Here is a 22,054-nt window from a genome sequence, read left to right on the forward strand (position 1 = left end):
TAAATTGGAACAAGCCCCAATCTAGATTGAGAGCACATTCTGGATCAGAGCCACAAGGCTGCTTTTTTCTTCAAAATGAAAGTGGCTAGAAAGCGTTTTTTTACAGAAAGCGTTCATATCACATGTTGCTTGACCGTATGTTTAATTGGAAAAAGGAAAACAAGACCCTGGGTTCCTACAGAAAAAAATATCAACTTTGATTTAAATAAACAGCTTTTAGTCTTTTTCTACAATCAAGTGGTATTTAGTTTATAAAAAAAAAATTAATTTTTTTTTCTTGAAAAACCAGTCTAGTTTTTTACTTTGAAGTGCTCTAGCCAAAGTCTCTGTAAATTGGGTGCCACTTCTGAGTGCTCACACCTTCAAAAATTCACATTGTAAGACAAACGGTCTGCCTAATATTTCACAGCAAAACTAGTCCTGATAATTAAATATGTGGAATGGGCAGTTTGAATGAAAAAGGTCACAGCCAACACATTTCCTGCCTCAGGGAGTACAGGCATCAAAGCCTGATGGCATAATGAGGAACACAGAAAAATTCTGCCAAAGCTAAATGTGATTGCCAAAGATATGTAATTTCAAGCAAAGCTGTATATGGCAAGTTGTATTACTCATGCACCTCATGGGGTTGCAAACTGACTCTAACCACTCAGGAAGTAGACAAATGTCATTGTGGTTGCTCATCAAACTCCGCATAAAATCTGAACTTTAACAAAAAAACAAAAACAAAAGATACTGGGGGAAAATTAAGCCATTTGAAAACAGACCATTTTCTTGTTTAGTACAAATTAATCATCTGGAATCACCAGGTTAAGGAGGCTGTTTGACAGTTACTATATTTGCCATTACACCTTTGGGACAGGAAAATGGAGAACTTACAACAGTGACTGAATTGTGCTTTTGTAACTGTACCTGGCACAGATGTTATTGAATTTCTGCATTTTAAAGATACCAAAATGTTTCCTTTTTTAAAAAAAAAAGATCCAGCAAAAGTAATGTGGCATGTTTTTCTTCAAGGTTGCATCTGTCTGTAAGGATTATACTTTCACCTATTAATGATAAGACAAATGGCATAGACTTAAAAGCAGCATGAGTCAAACTTGCTCCCCCCCCCTCGAAGATGCTTTTACTGCAATTATTGCACAGGTGTTATTCTGTTGTTGCATAAGATCCAAGTCACATGCAACTTGTGCCCATAGTTCGTGAGCATCCAGGGACATGAACCCAGAGACAAGATCTGGACAAGGTGAGGGCAACCGAGAAATCTCAAGAGCAAGCAGAGTTTGTCAGCTCTGTCCAGGAATCTGATGCGAAGGAGAAGCGGGACAAAGGCAGAAGCAATGAGAGAAGGTAAGAAGAGACAAAGGTGAGAGAAGTAGGCTCAGCTTTCACAGCATATGACAGCATGGCTAGAGAGGCAGCACAGCTAAGCTGTTTAGGAAAAGGGCTACAGGCAGTCCTGGAATGAGAAGCCTGCTGCTTGCCATCCATCATCCACTCTGTGCTGCTATTACAATAATGCCAGAATGGGAAACTAATGGCAAATATTTCCCCAAGGGCCTCTATCAACCATGGTTCACCACAAGCAGATCTCCATTTTTGAACATGGTGCACACTTCCTTTTTGCTCTTTATGTGCATGTGGAATTGTCTTCCCCTGGGCTTACCTCCCAATGTTGGAATGCAAACAAGGGCGGGGGGAGTTGTAAATAAATAGTAGTGGGAGTGTCTTTGGGCATATGCAAAGTGCAACCCCAATCATGTCTGCTTGTAAGTAAATCCCACTGAGCTCCTTGTTTAAGAGTGTTTAGGAAGCACTGCAGCCTTAGTCTGTACAAATCTGGGTTTAGGATTAATGACTCCCAAGCCAGCAAACTTCAGCAGTGGAACCCTGCCTCCTTTTAGAAAATATGTGGAAGCACCTACTGTTATAACTAAATAAATACTCAAAGGAGCATCTTTTCCTATATCAGCTTGCCTGTGCGTTAGTATCTGTGGAGGCAGCTTCACTGCAGGGTGGGGGGAGTTTTTCAGTCTAAGGGCCACATTCCCTAGGGCAGGAATTTCCAAACTTGGGTCTCCCAACTGTTTTTGGACTACAATTCCCATCACCCCTGAACCAGGAGTAGGGGCATATCCCAGCGTTTGGCAGGGCCAGAGACAGAAGCGACTGGAGCAATTAAAGTAAATCTTACCTTTGTACACTGGGCCAAGTTTTGGCGCACACTAGTGCAAGGGTCAATTTCAGCTAGGCAAAACGAACAAGGATGGCACAAAGCAAGAGTCAGTGAGCAACGTGGCCTGAAGAGCCTTACCAAGGGCTGGATAGAGGGGCTCCTCACCCCTGTATCCACACCCCAGTTACTCCATGGTGCTGCAGGAGTGTTTTCTCCATGATGGTACCCAATTTGTGGAACAACCACAGGAGCTGATATTTTGTGGAACAACCACAGCTGATATTTAAGCGCCATGTTAAAGCTGACTTATTTTCACAGGCGTTTTAAGTGCTTTCTTTTTTTTAGTGGGCGACGGTTTGCTTTGCCTTTCAGTCGCTGTTTGTTTGTGTTTATCCTGACGGGTTCGCTTTATGGTTTCGTTACATTGGGGTCGCGCGTAATTTATTTCGTCTCTCGGGCCTCAGCCCTGATGAAATAAACACAGAGCCTCTCTTTCAAACAGAGCCCCGCCGCCAACCTCAACAGGGGCGGCGGCAGCAGCAGCGGGCCTGGAAAGAAGGAAGGCCGCCTTTCTAAACGAGGCAGCTCGTTTAACACAATTTCCTAGCGCGGGGCTCCTTGTCAAGCAGCTGGGAATAAATCCACAAACGGTTGTTTCCGTGAGCAGAGGAAACGAGCTCGGGCACTTCAGTACCTGGGGGCGACCCGAAAGCCGAGCGTCGCCTGGCGTTTATTACTGGGGGGCCCTTTTCCTCCCTTCCGTCCGCGTCTGAGGGAAAACCGACTCCCTCAGGCAAAGCCCTCCCTTCTCCCGCCCAGCCAAGAGGCCTTCAAACGTCCGAGCCCTCCAGGACCTCTCCCAGGCCCCGCCCTTTCTTAGAGCCGTGGCCCCGCCCACCTCATCCCATTCCCGAAGATTGCCGAGCGGGGGAGAGAGGAGGAAAGGGGAGGGGGTCGCTCCGAGTCGCGTCCTCGCTCCCATACGGCGTTTCCGAAAATTACCGAGGGGCTTCGGCCTCTCCTTTCTCCTCTCTCCCCACTCTACGTCTCCGGCGGAGACGGCTCTTGCTGCTGCGCCTGCCGCCAGCACCGCTTCGCGCGTCGGTGCGCCTTCTCTCTCGCCTTCCCTTTGCTCGGTTCTTTTCGGCGCTGCCCGGCGGGCCCGAGTCGGCGCCGCCGCCGCGCTCTTTGGGCACAGCCTCGGTCTCCCGCTCGCGGGCTCCGGAGAGGCGCCGGTCCCGCGCGCCCCCTTCACCTACTCCTCGTCTCCCGCTGGTCCTGGCCGGACCGGGCTGGCTGGGCCTTCAGCAGCGCCGCTCCAGCTCCAGCTGCTGCTGCCGGGCTCTTTCGAGGGGGCGAGGACGGCTGCGCTTCCCGCTTGGGCGGCCGGGGGTCCGGCTCGGATGGCGGACGGCGGCGCCCAGCACCAGCAGCTCGTGCCCGGCGTCCCAGCCCCGCGAGGGATCAAGCGGGAACCCGAACTGGAGCAGCCCATGCCCGGAGGCGACGGAGCCGACAGCGGCCTCAGTAAGAGGCTGCGGACCGAGGCGGAGGCGGACGGAGGAGGCATGCAGGTTAGCAGGGAAGGCGGCGGGGAAGGAGGAGGAGGAGGCGGTGGCGCCACCCTAGACGGCCGCCTTACCCCCCCCCCCTTGTGGCCTTGAGGGGCGCGCTCGCCCGGGCGCGGGTGCGTTTGTGCGCGCGCGCACGGGTCTCTGCGCGTGAGGCTGGAGGGTATCCTGTCCCTCGCCTCCACAGGAGTCTGGGGGAAGAGCGCCGCTTTGGGAGGATGCTGGCCCCGTTGACCCCCCCCCCCGTCGGGCCGGTGTTAGGATCCTAGGCATAGCGGGGTAGGTGGGAGGGTGGGGAGGAAAGCTAGGGGCTTTCGCAAACGTGGAGGGCCCAGCAGGGGTGTGGGCAGGGTATCCTGCAGCTCCGTGGTTGGTCTGGGAGGGCAGCTGGGGGAAGCATATTGTGGTGGCCTCAAGTGTAACAGCAGCAACATCATCATCATCAACAACAACATCATCACCATCAAGCCTTTTTGTAAGGGAACGGCTTGTCAACCTACGTGTAGACCGTCACGGTTGACACTTGCAAACGAGCATGCATTGCTGGTCTTCGGTTTTAAAAAGTGAGAGGAGGGCCTAGAAAGAGACGAAGTTTTTTTGTTTTGGATCTCACCCATATCGGCAGTTCGAGGCAAATAGCTTTTCATTTGGATCTGTTCCACAAGAAAGTTTATTAGGCCTCTCGTTGCTTTGTGGAAGAACTGTAGAGTTTTATGAAGTGGCTCTGGATATTTTGCTTGTGTCTGAGGTTGCAATCCAATTCAGGTTTGCCTGGGAGTAAATGCACATGCCTAGGATTGCACTGTATGGACTTTATTTTAACTCTGGGGCTGTCAAAGATAGCTGCATGGTACTCAGGTTTTAAGCTCTTCATAAAAAATCATTTGTTCATCAAGATGTTGTACAGCTTTCACTCACACTTGTCACTCACCCAGATAAACTAGTATAGCGCTCAGCTGAAGTGTAAATGCAACTTAGATATGATCAAGCTTGCCCCAAGAATAGCCACCCTAACCTGGATGTGACATACAGACTGCAGATGAAGTTACTCCACTGCTTCTTAAGTATTCACTTCAGGGACATTCATTCATCCATCCAGTGATAGAGGAGGAAACAATTACCTTGAGTTTTGTGGTAATCTACTAGAGATGCCAGTCTGAAACCTCAAAAATAAGAGAATGTCTATTACTTTGGTAATAGTCATTTACAGTTGTATTGAGCTATGATGCTCTGAGATGGGGGACTTTTGTTCTAATCTGTGGAGTTGTACTGCTGTAGAACAAAATGTGGTCCTTAAAGAAAAGGGCATCTTTTAGGCTTATATGCAGCCTTATTTCAGAGTCTAGTCTGGCAGTTTTATGCTTGCAACCAACCAGAGTTTCTCCATGACTGTCCATGGGAGAAGAAATGAATGTTGTGTGCTGGTAGAGTTCTTTTTTTGCATTACTAGCAGTGGGGTGCTACCAAAGTATGAATGGTTGTGAATTGCAGGCACTGATGTCTGTTGTAGATGGAGAACAGTTAAAGTGACACAGGAGAAATCAGATACATAAGATTAACAAGCTGGTGGTGAAGGAATAGTACTATATCGCACAGACGTCCTTGATATAACTAATGTGAACTATATAATGTACAAATACATTTTGTATAAAGTTATTAAAATGTCATTTTACAAATGCATACTTGTACCAGTTTTCCCTCCCTCAATTTGTTTAAGGATTTGTTTAAGGATTTGGACTCTTTCATTTATTAGAAAGCAAAGAATATCTTTATAATTCAATGGACACAAAGAACTTCCTGTTTAAATCCCCAGATTCATTCACATTTCATTTCTTTCGCCAATGTACCTGATTTGAGCCACGGGACACATTGGGCCTTTGTCTATTTGAGCCATGAGACTCATTGGGTACTCCAGTGCTCAGCATTGATTACAGTGGTCTAATATAGACTTACAGAGTCATCCTAACCAGGCAGATTTGTCAGGGGGTAAATTACTTTGCATCTTAACTGCTTTCGGCCAGGGTGTGTGTAGTAAGGGGTGTTTTTTTGGGGGGGAGGGTGCGTGTGCAGTGTAGACTTTCATTTTCTGCCTTTCCATTGATTCCTGTGCACTGAATTTAATTACACCCACATTTTCGGCTGCTGAGTTTCGTAGAGCTCTGTGAATCAGTGAATGGAGTTAGCATGCAGCATAACTTTGGTTATCCCACTTCTCCCCCTTAATGCAATCCTTTTCTGCCCTCTACACTGGTGTAACTTCTGCTGATTTAACTTCTGCTAGCAGGGCTTTCCCTTAACAAGTATGAGTAGGTACCCTGGACTATGTCATTGATGGCAGCCTATTTCCAGCTCCAGCTAACCTGTCTCAGCTATTATATCTGGGAGTTAGGATTGCACTATTAACTTTAAAATGAGGTGTTTGTTTTCTATTGATAAAATATAATCTAGGCAACAGGAGGACATGCTAGCTTAATTTGTGCCTATCTCAGCTATTTTATTTCTGGGGAAATGAGTGGCAAGGTGTCCCTCTTTGTCTCTTTCTCCTGAAATTCTCTAGCTGTTGTTTGCACAAAGGCCAGCACAAGAACTGCAGTGGTACCTCAGGTTACATACACTTCAGGTTACATATGCTTCAGGTTACAGACTCTGTTAACCCAGAAATAGTGCTTCAGGTTAAGCACTTTGCTTCAGGATGAGAACAGAAATCGTGCTCCGGTGGCGTGGCAGCATTAGCTAAAGTAGTGCTTCAGGTTAAGAACTGTTTCAGGTTAAGAACGGACCTCCGGAACGAATTAAGTACTTAACCTGAGGTACCACTGTACCTGCCAGAAATCATGCTGTGTGTCGGGTGGTGGGCCAGAGGACTTACTTTCTGGTAGAACTTGGGGCCATCCTGTTGCCCTTCCTCAGAATCAGATTTGCTAGCTCAGAATGGTTGCAGTCTGCTATTTAAATCTGCAGGTGAGGATAGACTCCTCCATCCTTACTAAGCTAATCTGCATATGAAAAAGTGCAGTTGTTTCTCATCATAGCTACCTAGACAGCACCTGTAACATTGCAGGGAAAGAGTGTACCTCTTTAGTGAAGGATTCACTTCCTAGCAATGAAACTTAGTTGTGGTCTCCTAATCAGTTGCCTCCCCTCACTTGTTCCTGGGGAAAGCAAGCAGATGCAAACTCCCTTCACTGATGATGGGAAACAAACCGATGTTTGGCTTTTTTAATGTATAGGAAAATTACGGCTGGTTATTGAGAGAATGAGGAATATCGAGCATGTATTAATAGGTAATCATTTAGTATGCAAAAAGAACTTGCATTCTAGCCTAGCAAGTAGTCTCTGAGCCAGATTATATTCCAAATCCCAGACTGACTTTGAAAGAGAGTGCCTGGGAGAAGACCACCCAATGAGCAAATCCAAAAACTCTTGGTTCACGCTAAACTCTTAATAACAGACATAGTATAAAGTGATATAGATTGACAGTCTAATAAATTAAGAGAACACTTCATCCAAATACTGACTTATAATTTGTGATATCTCTTTTCTTCATGCTGCTGAGAGGAGTTCTTAGTGTACTGTGTGTTGGATTACATTATGCAGTAGCAACCGCTTGGATCAGACCAAATGCCCATCTATTCCAGTATCCTGTTCTAATAGTGACCAATCAAATGTCTTTGGGAAGCCCACAAACGGGAACTAAGTGTAATAGCATCTTCCCTAAGTGTAATAGGATCATATAGAGGAGGGAGAAAGGTTGTTTTCTGCTGCTCCAGAGAAGCGGACACGGAGCAATGGATCCAAACTACAAGAAAGAAGATTCCACCTAAACATTAGGAAGAACTTCCTGACAGTAAGAGCTGTTCGACAGTGGAATTTGCTGCCAAGGAGTGTGGTGGAGTCTCCTTCTTTGGAGGTCTTTAAGCAGAGGCTTGACAACCATATGTCAGGAGTGCTCTGATGGTGTTTCCTGCTTGGCAGGGGGTTGGACTCGATGGCCCTTGTGGTCTCTTCCAACTCTATGATTCTATGTTTGCGCTTTCCAGCAACTAATATTCAGAGGCCTCTGATTCTGGAGGGAATACCAAAAATAAATTGTCCCTGAATATAGGCCACGCCCCCTAAAACAAGATCTCTTGGAAAGAGATACACACACACACACACACACACACACACTTAAATTCTCTGCCAGCACCACATGGTACTCTTTAAAATCTGAAAGAACACATGCAGCCTCTAGACTTGTCTCACAATGAATAACTAACCAGGCAGCCAGGGCTACTACCTCTTGAGAAGGGTGGATGATCCTTTGCAAAAGAGCTGAAGTTCCGTGTAGTTCTCAAGGTCTCATATTAATTCCTGGCTTTTCTACTTATGAGACTGCAATTGTAGGGTGCATTCAGGTTTATATAAACCAGATTTCGGGAAAAGTATGGCCTGTATTTAGACCAGTATAGTATATAACCGTAGTGACTTAATGAGCCATTGATAGCTTTATGCTTGAATATACATAGATGGAAGAAACAAGCACATCTTTCGGTTACTTTTTGGGTATGGGTGATTCTAATTGTTGGGGATACTTAGCTTGTACTTGCAGTTGTATTATGAAAATGTTTGTATAGAGGTGCATCTAGTAAATTAAGAGGGGAAAACTTGAAAATTGCATCTGGAGGAGGGTAGAAAGCGTTTTATCTCTTGCTGGTGCCCTTTGTTTCTAGAAGCTTTTTAAACCTTTATTTAAAAAAAGAATTGCATTTGCTTCTCTGGCCACATGTTTTGCTTAAACTATTTAGAGACCATGAGGTAAATTGTTTTAAAAAGGGAATTGCTGTGTACACTTCCTTCTGATCTGCCAAGTTAGGAAAATACTCTAAACTGAAACTATTCTTTACAGAAATGTATTACTTTGCTGAGTGCTGCTTGGACAAGTACCGTATTTTTCGTCCCATAGGACGCTCCGTCCCATAGGACGCACCTAGTTTTTTTGGGGGGAAATAAAGGAAAAAAAATTTTCCTTTATTTCCCCCCCAAAAGCAGGTCCGGGAAACCGAACCAGGTCGAGGAACAGCGGGGTGGCGGCGCTGCGCCTCCCCGCTGTCCCCCGAGCTTGTGGGGCTGGCCAATGTCTGCCTGGCGTGAGGGGCGCCCTGAAGCAGAGCGCCCCTCGCGCCAGGCAGCAGGCTGCTATCCGCAGCGTGGGGAGCGCTGCAGGGAACTCCTGGAGGGCTCCCGACGGTGCGGGTGTCTGCCTGGCGTGAGGGGCGCCCTGAAGCAGAGCGCCCCTCGCGCCAGGCAGCAGGCTGCTATCGGCAGCGTGGGGAGCGCTGCAGGGAACTCCTGGAGGGCTCCCCACGCTGCTGGTGTCTGCCTGGCGTGAGGGGCGCCCTGAAGCAGAGCGCCCCTCGCGCCAGGCAGCAGGCTGCTATCGGCAGCGTGGGGAGCGCTGCAGGGAACTCCTGGAGGGCTCCCCACGCTGCTGGTGTCTGCCTGGCGTGAGGGGCGCCCTGAAGCAGAGCCCCCCTCGCGCCAGGCAGCAGGCTGCTATCCGCAGCGTGGGGAGCGCTGCAGGGAACTCCTGGAGGGCTCCCCACGCTGCGGGTGTCTGCCTGGCGTGAGGGGCGCCCTGAAGCAGAGCGCCCCTCGCGCCAGGCAGCAGGCTGCTATCGGCAGCGTGGGGAGTGCTGCAGGGAACTCCTGGAGGGCTCCCCACGCTGCTGGTGTCTGCCTGGCGTGAGGGGCGCCCTGAAGCAGAGCGCCCCTCGCGCCAGGCAGCAGGCTGCTATCGGCAGCGTGGGGAGCGCTGCAGGGAACTCCTGGAGGGCTCCCCACGCTGCGGGTGTCTGCCTGGCGTGAGGGGCGCCCTGAAGCAGAGCGCCCCTCGCGCCAGGCAGCAGGCTGCTATCGGCAGCGTGGGGAGTGCTGCAGGGAACTCCTGGAGGGCTCCCCACGCTGCTGGTGTCTGCCTGGCGTGAAGGGCGCCCTGAAGCAGAGCGCCCCTCGCGCCAGGCAGCAGGCTGCTATCGGCAGCGTGGGGAGCGCTGCAGGGAACTCCTGGAGGGCTCCCCACGCTGCGGGTGTCTGCCCGGCGCGAGGGGCGCTCTGCTTCAGGGCGCCCCACCCGCTGGGCGGCAGGCTGCTATCTGCAGCGTGGAGAGCCCTGCGGGGACCTCCCGCAGGGCTGCCTAGGGTGCGGACGTGTTCCCGAAGCGCCGGGCGCTCTGCTTTCAGGGCGCCCGACGCTCCGGGAAGCAGGCTGCTATCCGCAGCCTAGACTGCGGATAGCCTAGGCTGCGGATGTCTTCCTGAAGCCTGGAGAGCGAGAGGGGTCGGTGCGCACCGACCCCTCTCGCTCTCCACGCTTCAGCAAAAGCCTGCATTCGCCCCATAGGACGCACCCAGATTTCCCCTTCATTTTTGGAGGGGAAAAAGTGCGTCCTATAGGGCGAAAAATACGGTAACTGTGTGCTTGATGCTCCTTTCTGTTGCTGGCACTGACTGTGTTCCCACTCTTTGAAAACTCTGTGATTTATTCATTGCAATTTGATGTTTTCTGCTACAGCTCTTGATTGCCTCTATGACTCTGGTTGTGGCCCCAAGTGGATGTTCATTCTCTTGCTGAGGCACACTAATGTTCCATTTAGCTTCTGGAATTCGTCCCATTTTGTGTGATTCTCTGTTACCTCCTGATATGCAATTAGCCACATAATTGTGGAATCTGTTCCGGAAGTCCGTTCGACTTCCGAAACGTTCGAAAACTGGAACCAAACTGGAGCTTGGGAGCCAAAACGTTTGAGAATTAGGCTGTTCGACTTCCAAGGTACGACTGTATAAGACACAGAATGCTTAATTAACACAGAATCCTTGCACACTTCATGTGCAAATGAGACTTTAGCATCATGTTGTGTCAATGTGTTTCATGCAAGCAAAACATGAACAGTTCTAGCAAACTGTAAGAAAATTGTAGCAAGAGACTCAAGTTTGCAATGAATTTGAAATTTCTCAAATTGGAACTACCGGTAATATCCTATGGCAACTATTTTAATGTAACTTTTCCTTTGCCTCCCATCCAATATCCCTTGGGCCTTAAATGTCGCAGTAGCCCAGGTTTTCTTGCAATACTGGAAAAAAATAATATTTACAGGTATGCAAATATGTCCATGATTGTGACCTACCTAATCACATTTTAGGAGTCTTAATATTACAAAATACACATTTTAGCATCCATAGGGAAAAATGACTTTTGTTTTGATTTACAGTTTTTAATACTGAACATATGAAAACTTACTTTTCAGGAAACCAGAAGCATGTCCAACATATGTAGTGGCATGTTTATGAGATGTATCATGCTGGAAATAGTATTCTGTAAGTCGGGGTAGCCAACGTGGTTTGTTCCAAAAGTTGCTGGAGTTTTAACTCAGTTGCTATTGCCAGCATGGTCATTGGTTAGGGATGATGGGAATTGTAGTCCAACAACATCTGGAGGGCACCACATCGGCTACTGTTGCTATAAGGCATGCCCTGCTGCTCAGGAGTCTTAGAAATTTTATGGGTTTGAAAGCGCTGTGTATTATCTCATCATTCCGGCTCGTCTTAAGAATAATACCTTATGTGTTAGTCCAGACATATTTCTCCAGTTTATTCTTAAGGGCATACTTTTCAGTTCTTTATGTTCGGATTCTCTGTCTCTTGATTTCTTCTCCACATGAGTTGCTTTGTGAGGGTAAAAGGCATACATGGACAATCAAGTGGAGCCACTGTTCCCCCATCACCTGCTATAGTCAGTTGTATGCGAATGGGAATAAAGAAGGAGAATCGAACTCTTCACTAATGTGCCATAGTAGTTATGACATTGGTAATGTTATGTTCATAGAGATGGAGCAACAATAATGGTACAAATACTTTCAAAAAATAATTGTGTGTAAGAAAGAACCCATTCATTGTGCGGTACCAACTGCAGTTTCCTCCTAAAATGTGGAACTCCATCTATTACAACTCACTTTCCTGGGGAATACAGACCTCACCATAGCCATAAATACCTTGATAACATCAAGATTGGATTACTGTAACATCATTTATAAGGATGCTTTCCAAAAGAATCCAGAAACTTCAATTGATGTGGAATGTAGTTTGGCTTCTCATAGGAGCCAGAGTTTATGATCACATAACACCCATATTCTGCAATCTTCACGGGATCCCTCAATATATTTTTTGCATCTAATCCAAAGTGATCATGCTAGTCTTCAAACCCCTCGGTATCATGGGGACTGCAGTATCTAAAATATGCTGTCTTCCATATGTACACATCCACATGTTTCAGTCCTCAGGGGAGGCCCTACTTTCTGTCCTGGCTCAACAGAAGTGAAGTGGTGGTAGAGATTCTTGCTAATGTATTCTGGATGACTTTGCCCCATGAAATTTAGCTTCAACCCCTGTATTTCTCTGCTACTCAAAAGGACGTTTTCTTGAGTGGTTGCTCTGCATTTTGTTTTCCATTAAGGGGTTTTGTTGCGGATATTTTTTGATGTTATTTGTACAGTGTGTTTAATTGTTATGATGGTTAGCTGTCTTGAAGATCTTATTTTGTGGACAAACGTTTTTGGGATGCATTTTAAAAATATAAACCAGTAGTTAATAAGAATGCATATGCTCTACAGATGCTGTGATAGGTTTCTGACTTTGTCTATATTTATCACAAAGGTTACAGTGGGTTGTCATTCCTATTATCCTCTGTTCGACTAGTACCACAACATTTTGGTGGCTGATAAACAACAACAACAATTTTGCTATACAAATGTTGTTTATGCAGTACACGATATACTTTAATTTTTGGGTCACAACAGAATTCTGAAAGCAACAATTAGGTGCAAGAGGCTAATTTAGAGGCAGTGTACAATATATCTCATATGTTTCATTCTTTATCCGTTGCAGCGGCAGACAGCTTTAGGCAGTTAGGGTTTCGTTATCTAATCCATCTCTGATCAGCCTGGATAAACCCTGTTTGGCCAGTACTGATCTTGTTAGTGGGGTGGTATAAAGCTGCTTGAGCTGGGATTGGAGCAAATCGGATCATGGCTGCTATATGAATCCAGGACTTATTTCTTGCAGCCAGGGATGAAGAGGGAAAGAAATAGCTGCAGCATATTGACTGACCATTGAAAGTGGTTTCTTTCAAGCTGTGTTAAATGGCAGATTACGCTGAGGAGGTTTGGGTGAAGTCAGAGAGAGTCATCCACATGGTAATCCTAATGCTGTTTTCTTCCCAAGGGATAGTGGAAGCGCTGCTCTGGTATTCTATCCATGCATAATCTAGTTTTGCATTGTCACTTCACTAACTCTGTATATGCACATAGGTGCAGGTAGATTGATTGGTATGCATTCATGGATAAAGCACCACAGTTTGCAAAATGATTTTGGTGCACATGTACAAATTGTTGTGGGCAGAGCAGTGTTCTTGCATGCCAAACCAACCAGAGACAGGGAGCCACAGAAGGACTGTGCAGTCTTCAGGATTGTTGCCATCTTATAATATTCTCAGCACTCTGGGGGCCTGTTGTGCTGAAATACAGTGGGACCTCGGGTTACAGACGCTTCAGGTTACAGACGCTTCAGGTTATAGACACTTCAGGTTACAGACTCCGCTAACCCAAAAATAGTACCTCAGGTTAAGAACTTTGCTTCAGGATGACAACAGAAATTGTGTGGTGGCGGCGCAGCGGCAGTGGGAGGCCCCATTAGCTAAAGTGGTACCTCAGGTTAAGAACAGTTTCAGGTTAAGAACGGACCTCCAGAACGAATTAAGTTCTTAACCCGAGGTACCACTGTACACATATGCATGTGTGCTTACATCACCCCCCACCCCATTCTGGAGAAGCAGTTTCATTTAAAAATGTACAGTATTTGTTTGTTTATTCAGCCAATTGTATACTACCCTTTATCCAAAGACTACAGGGCGTTTTACAGCATAATAAACAACATAAAATGCATGCTTAACAATATCCATGAAATGTAAAAGTTGAAAACAGTTATATTGATACAGTTTCTAACAAGCATGATCATCAAATTCTTCCTAAATTATTTAAGTCACTGATACCCTCATCCAGAAGCCTGCTGCAGGAGGCACGTCTTCATCTGTTCCCTGAAAGAAAAGAATGATGTGGCCAAGTACTTATCCACTGGGGAGAGGGTTCCACAGAAATGAAGTCACCACTGAACGCATCATTCCAAGAGTCTATGCACTAAGCACTAATCCTGCACCTAGCATGCATAAGAGGCCTGCAAAGGTTTTGTGGGTTCCCTGTATTTTCTCTTCATATTGGAATGTACGAATTTGCCGTTTGTACTTGGTTCCATTTACAATACAGCATTGGCTGCATTTTTGGTTTCTTACTACAGCTTGCTGCTGTGGCTTGCTACCTGCTGTGCCGCATGGGAACTGATCAGTTCAGTGCTTAAAAAAAACAAACAAAATAAACACCCTCTCTTGAACTGCCCTCCTTTTCTAACTTCCTCATAAGTCTCAAAAGCTTTTCAAAGAATTGCTTGTGTGAAGAAGGGCTTGTTCTTGATTAAAAAGAAAATGAGAAACTGGAGTTCTTTTCATAGTTTGTGCACTGCTCCCAATTCAAAGCACAATTGTTGGTTAAATGGCACTGGTTACGAAGGGAAATAATTTTGGGCCTTGCCATGTCCAGTATTATGAGTGGTATCAGAATCACCTAAACTTAAGGATACACTACAACCCTGTGCACAGAGTTACAGGGCCTACTGCCTGTATTCCCCCCCAGTTGTGTTGCTTTTACTCGTGACTCCTGATAACTAAGAGTATTGTGATACTTTAAACATCAACAAACTTACACAGCGTATAATCCCCAGGTGATGGGCTTTTAGTCTTAAACCAAGCGCAGAGGCCCTGTTCCTGAACGCAGCAGACTTTGTCTAGTATACCTCAAGGCATACTTAGTGGTGACTGATGTGTCCTAGCTTTTTTCCCCTTTCAGATAATGGAAGATGCATTGCCTAGAGTCTGTGGACCCAGGCCTAGTGAGGGGGAAAGGAAAATGGGCTCGAAGGGACAATAAAGGTGGCCGATAGGCAGCAGTTAGGCTGGGGTTGAGAGATGTTGGAGAGCAAGAACCTGATTGGTTTCTTCCCCATATGTGCACTGTAGCCTAATCAAATTGTCAAATTGATGTTTGATTGTACTACAGGAAGACTAGTGAAGTGGGACATAGTGTTACATGATGCCTTTTTACAGAATAGATCTGCCCTCTTTGAATTCGCTTGCCTCTTGTCTGTATAGTTTAGCTTTCACATGATGATGATACAATGAAAAAATGGAATATTTTGCCTCTGTAGTGAGGAGATCCCTTACATTAGGGATGAAATGATGAATCTGTATGTGGCATGGACCTGAAATCTTTATTATTACACAATGCTGTGTTTATTGCAACATGAAGAACAACCTGCATGTTATATGCATTTTTATTCTCTCTGTGAAGTGTATGGTGATAACCACTGCTTTCAGTATTAAATCTCCAGCGCTTGAATAAAATGTTTGCTGAGCAAACCATTTGGTTTTTTTCACAAAAATGTTTTCATTTTCTGTTTTCTGAAGACTGTATATCTGCTTTCTCTTCAATATATGAGTTGGATATCCTGAGGCTCAATAAAACCAGGGCTGCATTTATACTAAGGTTACCAGACCTCCCCGTTCCCCGGGGACAGTCCTTGGATTTACACATCAGTCCCCATACAAAATCCACTGAAGCTGAAAAGTGTCCCCCGATTCATTGAAAAATATCTGGTAACCTTAATTTATACTCCATAGAGAGAGAAAACACTCAATTGGTACGAAGGGTATTAAAATGTGCAGGCATAAGACACTGTATAAATTAACCATGTTTGCATAATCTAAACCCGCTCCTTGGTAGTGAAAAGTCAAAATACTTGGGCTTTTTGGCAAGTATTGAGAAAATAGGAAGAGTGAAGGGTACAGAGCTTGAGGAAGAGGAGGTCAAACAGAATGAGGTGTTGTTGGGCAAGTGCCTTATAATAGAAATGATACCACATTGGGAACAAGGAATCTACACTTAATTACCTGTGGGACAAAAGAAGTTATGTGTTGTAAAGCAGCCTAATTAATAGGCAATCTTAGTTGATCAGTCTGTTATTTAACTGATAAAATGTAAATACGTTTACGTCTTACAGAAACCCTAGTATCTGTGCCTTTTGAGATATTGAAGGAAGTCAGTCACTGTTTGAAGGAAAGACTATCTTTTAATATTTTTTCACTCCATATTACAGTAATAAGAACCTAAGAGAGACTAAAAAACATAGAATCCAAATATATATGACTATAACTTATAGCCTCACTGATTAGTTTGTCTTCAACAATGATTCTGAATTAACTAAAGCTTTAACTGATACTGTTTTAATGCACAAACTTTCAAGTTTAAAATGAACCATCCACTATTTGGTTTTACTATGATGGTTTTTCTTTTTTTAAAAAAAGATAGTGCCCATTTCCTTATGAGCATTTTGCCAGAATGCAGCAACTTGCCTGTTTTCCTATCATTCTTCTGTAAGTTTTGTCTTCTGCCTTTTGTTAAGTTCTGCAGTGGCGTAGTGTGGGGGGAGCCACAGAGGTGGTTGCCCTTGTTGCAAAATTGTTAGGTGCACAAAATTTCAACACTAGTGTTGCGTTAATACAGCTGCGCTCTTCCATTCCTGGGCTCCATTGAAAACGGCTTCTCCATGTGAACCAGATGCGAGCTCTTGGGTGATGTGGATGCAATTAGGCAGTTGAATGTCCCTGCTTCCCCCCACCGCATGGCCCCGGGCTCTGGCAATCCATGCTATGCCACTGATGTTCTGTACTCACAAAGTCTCTCTCTCTCAAAAAAATTACCGTATTTTTCGCTCTATAAGACGCACCAGACCATAAGACGCACCTAGTTTTTGGAGGATGAAAACAAGAAAAAAAATATTCTGAATCCCAGAAGCCAGAACAGCAAGAGGGATTGCTGTGCAGCAAAAGCAGCGATCCCTCTTGCTGTTCTGGCTTCTGGGATAGCTGCGCAGCCTGCATTCGCTCCATAAGACGCACACACATTTCCCCTTACTTTTTAGGAGGGAAAAAGTGAGTCTTATAGAGCAAAAAATACGGTACTTGTTCACATCTCCATTTTGTCCTGAGAGAACAGCCTGAGTGATCTGTGGGTTTGAATTCAGACTTCATTCACTGCTCTTTCTCCCATCACCAGTAATTGAAGCTGTGCTCAGGACTTTCATACAATCATGCATCTCCTCCACAATTATCAGCCGTAATATAATCACTGGTATAGCTGCTGATAATGGTGGAGTTGCATAAGTCTGACAGCAATAATAATGCTAAGAGCTGGACAAATTATAAGTGTAGTGTTGTTGTTTTTGTCCATTCCTGTTTGTCAAAGTGTTTGTGCTTTTGTCTAGTTGATTAAAAAAGTTATCAGGACCCGCCTGACTTGTGACGGGCTGATAAGTAGGTATTTGTGATGACTCTGGCAATCTTTAAGTCTTGCTTATTCAGATACTAGATTATTACACCTTATGTGCATGCATAATGGTCTCCTTTGAGTGATTACATCTAAGGGGCAAGAAGAGCATCCAGTAATGAAGTGAGTGGGCCAATTAGAGGCAACTAGTTCCACTTCGCTGGAGCGTTTTTTTGAGAGCTCCATTTTATAGTTGCATTGAAGTGACTCTGAAGTTCAGTTGTCATGAGACAATGCCACTGCCCAAGGATTAGAACTATAGTGGTACCTCGGGTTAAGTACTTAATTTGTTCCGGAGGTCTGTTCTTAAACCTGAAACTGTTCTTAACCTGAAGCACCACTTTAGCTAATGGGGCCTCCTGCTGCTGCTGCGTTGCCAGAGCACGATTTCTGTTCTCATCCTGAAGCAAAGTTCTTAACCTGAGGTACTATTTTTGGGTTCGCGGAGCCTGTAACCTGAAGCGTCTGTAACCTGAAGCGTCTGTAACCCGAGGTACCACTGTACTTTGTTGCATTCTGAGATTTAACACATTTTCTTCTCCTTTTCTATTTTTAGTACACTCGCTTCTAAATTCAAGGCAGTGCACAGTTGCTGTTGAAGACATTTGAGTTTTTGTATCTCTTGGTGTTTTAGATTCAAGTTACGTTATTTGAGAGCAAGACAACTAAACTTTTCTGTGTGTATGTGGAGGACCTGTCCCCCACACAGCTCCTTTCTCATTTTAAATGTAGGGATAGGCCTTTATACTCTAAATTTCTATCTGTGCAGCTACATATTGATATGCAGCTGCATCAGAAGTTTCCACAGGCCCTTACCTGACAGTTGCCTATATTTCATGGTTCTCATTTTGAAATCTATCCAGACCTTTAGGGACCACTCACATTAAGATGTGGTTCTTGTGTAATGGGTTTTTTTTTTGGGGGGGGGGGATTGTGACAAATGCCTCTATACTTAGATCATTTGAATGGTGTATTGGCCTAAGAATTGAGCATACTCATTGTTTTTAATAGCTGTAATATTAGGATATCTCCAGTGGTGCATATAGCATTTACAACTTTGGTGTCTTCATTGGGGAAGATTTATATCGGCTTTGATATTGCTATTTATGTAATCTGGTTGTTAGAAACTATTTTCATATCTAGCCTGATGGGGGAGCACATTTTTTTTAATAAAAAATATTTTTACTTGGGTGTCATGTACATAATAGAACATGTACCATTCCAATCGTTTGAGCACATTCTGGTTGTTTGTTGATATTTTCCCTCTCAGTGCAATTAATGTATTGCGCAAGACGTATCTGAGAAGTATCTTCTGGGGATGGTAATTAAAAGCCTAGTGGATTTGCCCTCCCCCTTTCCCCATTATGGTTGTGTCAGGTTTTTCCTATGGTGCATGTCTATTTAGTGCTGTGCTATAAAAAGCAGAAAAAGAGCAGTTGGGATGGGACCCACTTGCTTTCTTTTCAGTATATGCTCAGGTTCCTTTCTGTGTTACAACAGAAGTGGACTAAATAAGTGCCCTTAAGTAATGTCCCTCTGTAAAATCAACAAATACATCTTTCCCTAGAGGCTTTTCAGGTCCTGAGATCTGAACTCAGCTGAAACTCTTCCTGAAGTCAGAGATGCAAAGGCTTTTTTAGGGGTTTGCTAATTTTAGGAGGCATTTGCAGATACATAGAGTAATTACTACCATCGGGGAGTATGCCCAGAAGTGCTGACCCAACAAGGACTCACTTAGGTTTTATTTAGTATCATGTGGGATAGTCGGAGACTGTAACTATGATGGCAGGCGTATCATTTGGTGTCTGTGGTTGTGGTTAGGGGGTGGGTGGGGCTTCTCTGCATTTAGCCCTTCCTACTTCTGATGGAAACACTGAAAGTGTATCTTAGCTTGTAGCTTTTAAATATTTCCCTCCTCAGTCTGATACGATGTAGTCAGGAGCAGAATATGCAAACATTTTCTGTGTGTGCCGTTTCTCTCTCTTCTCTCTTTCCACATAAAGAAAATGGTTACTGTGTCTGGGGTAGGAGGATATCTGCTTTTGAAAAAAGTTCTGCGTTCTTATTTGTGTGTTCCACGCAAAACGATTGGTACAGACTGAAGAAGCAAGATGCGTAACTTCTGTTAATGTTTTGCCTCACATTAATTTTTCAGGAAGGTAGGGAAATCTTGACATGGCGTAATGCCGCGACTACTTCTGAGTCTTCCAAACCAGGAAGTGGCTTTTTGTATCGACTTATAAGTCTGAAAGAGTTCTGCAAAGCAAACTAATGTAGTATTTCCTGTGGTTTGTTTCTTCCCTTATGAAAACTGTTGTTTCAGGATCATACAGGGAATTATGAATGAAATTGCTGAATTGTGTTCTGTATGAGGAACGGTTTTTTTAAATGATGACTTAGATCACTAAGCAGATGCCTTCCTCTTAAACAGTAGTTTTGAACAGACTTTTCCGCTTCGTAGTTTACAGATAATTTCTAACCCTGACTGGGTCAGCGGCATGATGGAATGGTGTAGCCATAGCTTCATCTACAGCACTTTAGTTCATCCCAGCTGGGGGCAGGCTAAATCCTAGTATAGCAGCTGGTTCTGGATCAGGCCCAGTGCCACCAAATGATATTTATGGAGCTGACTCCAGTGGATCCCAGGCTGGCTGAGCCTCTCCCTGCCCCTTAGATGTCTCATTTTGGAAGCTCCTGCAACCAGTTGGAACCCATGCTGGACATTCGGCTTCCAAAAATTGTTCAAAAACCAGAACACTCATTTCTGGGTTTCAATCGTTCGGGAGCCGATTTGTTCGGGAACCAAGGCGTTTGAGATCCAAGGTACGACTGTACATATTTTTTGCTTCGATTCAGTTAGCTCTCCATTAGAGGAAAGAGAGAAAATGTAAATAAGAACTCAAATAGGTGGGTTTTATAGATAGCTTTGTGACACATGGTGGAACCAGAGACTATGCATTCATATCTGTAGCGTGTCTTCAATTTTTGTCATTCAGTTGCAAAACTACTATGTTGTTACTACCTTAAAAGATAAAGCTGATCTTTTATTTTATTTTTCTGTTCTCAATGACAGCATTGAATCTCTGAGCTAAAATTGGCTAACCTGTTTTGGATTTTTCAAAGCCCCTGTCACGTTCCGTATAACAGCCAGATATGTGGTTGAAAGCTAGGAAGGAGGAGAAAGGGGCTGCTTTGGATCCTTCTTTCATACCACCCAGCTGTAACTGTCTTGACCCTACCATCTGTGGTCTAGAAAGTATAAGAGACCCTCAGTGAGCAAGCTGTGTATTTGGGAAAGCCAAGGCTTAGATGCATACTGACAGGCACCATGAGCTGTCCATTGACCTGCCTCAGCCTGGTGTGGTAATGGTGCTGTGAAAATGTTGTGCATGTAGGTGTTGCATTTAACTCTCTTTTCAGTCCTTGTGCACCTTGCCCTCTGTCTGCATTAAGAAGGTACTAGATTATATTTAAAGTATTCGAGGCTCATAGGTATACTGTATTTGGGGGAACAGAAGCAATCATGTTATTTCTGCTGTGTGGCTAAAACAGAAGAACCACCAACTTTTGAACAGGTTGCATGGTCGTGAGCACCCCAAGTGGATTTTTTTACAACCCCCTGTTTTGTTCCTTTTTTGTTCTCATGACTGATAGGCAGAGTTGCATGTATGTCTTTCTGTTATTTGTTTGGGCATCACCTAATTTTCCTTCCCCCTTTTCCTAACTCTGAGACTGGGTTTAAATCATAGCAGAAACTACTCTGTCACATTGCACTATCTATTATAGCTGGTATGATACAAAGCTCTGGTTATTCAGCATCTCCAGTAAAACTCAGCATACAGCAGAGTGTTCCCGTCTTGCTAATGTTAGTTCACCACTGCTGATGTTAACAATTTGAAGAGCTTTGGGTGACCATAGGTTGTTAGTGATATTTCAAACAGCCTGCTGTTTAACTTCAAGGGAAATTGTCTGGCTTGATAGGGTATTTAAAACACAGTCCTAAGTTAGAAAGTTTGATATTGATAATGCAAATGACAATGGTGTAGCACTGGTGCATTGGGCATTTTCAGAAATCTTGCTAATATCTACCGTACTTTCTTTTACAGAAGTTTTCGCATTCCATTATTTGGGAGATGGCAGAAGAAGTGTCTCTATATCTTTTATGTCAGGCATGTCCAAAGTCCATTCATTTTGGGGGCCTAAACAATTTTAGGGTAAAATCATAAAAAAAAACTCAACAACTTCAATCCTAAAAAATGGTCAACAACTTTGGTCGGCCCTCACGCATATTCACTTCATCAAATCTGGCCCTCTTTGAAAAAAGTTTGGGCACCCCTGTTTTATGTGCTTCTTCTACATTTGAAAGTGGGTTAACTCTTACGGTCTCTTCATGAATTACAATGAAATGACTGCAGACTCTTTGATTGAGATAGTACCTTATGCTGCTCCATGTCTGAATGCTGAGTAATTTTTTGTTTTTGTTTTTAAAAAATCCACTTGGTATTTACTGAATAAGTACTATTTGCTCTGGTTCAGTATGACTTAAGAATGCAAATGTTGTATGGATGATATATTGACTTCGTAGGGTCCAATACCTCATTGTAAACAGAGGCTGCTCGCTTACTCTACACATTTTAAAAACAACAGAGTCTTATAGAACATGTTTCTAATTTGCTCTCACTGTACCCTGTATAGAAAAGAAAGCATTTGTCTTTTCCATAGTTGTTTTGCTCACCTTTGAATGCTAAACCTCTGACCTTGCTGTGGATGTTGGTTTCCCT

At 44.5% G+C, this 22,054-nt stretch overlaps 1 protein-coding gene and 1 long non-coding RNA gene across 24 annotated transcripts in view; one reads left to right on the plus strand and one right to left on the minus strand.

The window, feature by feature from the left end:
- Positions 1 to 1,013: 1,013 nt before the first annotated feature.
- On the minus strand, positions 1,014 to 2,325 carry LOC310658642. The gene is made up of 2 exons (XR_014502398.1): positions 2,195 to 2,325; positions 1,014 to 1,049 (listed from the first exon to the last, which is right to left on the minus strand). It is a non-coding gene; the product is annotated as an uncharacterized lncRNA (long non-coding RNA).
- Positions 2,326 to 3,077: 752 nt separating this feature from the next.
- Positions 3,078 to 22,054, plus strand: part of RBFOX2 (RNA binding fox-1 homolog 2) — a 170,941-nt gene continuing 151,964 nt past the window's right edge. For 12 of the 23 annotated variants that reach the window (XR_014502380.1, XR_014502381.1, XR_014502382.1 and 9 more), the window contains exon 1: positions 3,083 to 3,750. Coding sequence is in view for 18 of the 23 variants with exons in the window: in XM_083400785.1 (XP_083256911.1) it covers positions 3,580 to 3,750 (171 nt within the window). In the remaining 5 variants the exon portion in view is untranslated. Of the gene's footprint in view, positions 3,751 to 22,054 lie in introns of all 23 variants that reach the window. The other 11 variants (XM_083400794.1, XM_083400784.1, XM_083400782.1 and 8 more) reach the window with 8 other exon arrangements.

Source organism: Podarcis tiliguerta (genome assembly GCF_965153285.1).
Source record: "Podarcis tiliguerta genome assembly, chromosome: 10".
Classification (NCBI taxonomy): domain Eukaryota; kingdom Metazoa; phylum Chordata; class Lepidosauria; order Squamata; family Lacertidae; genus Podarcis; species Podarcis tiliguerta.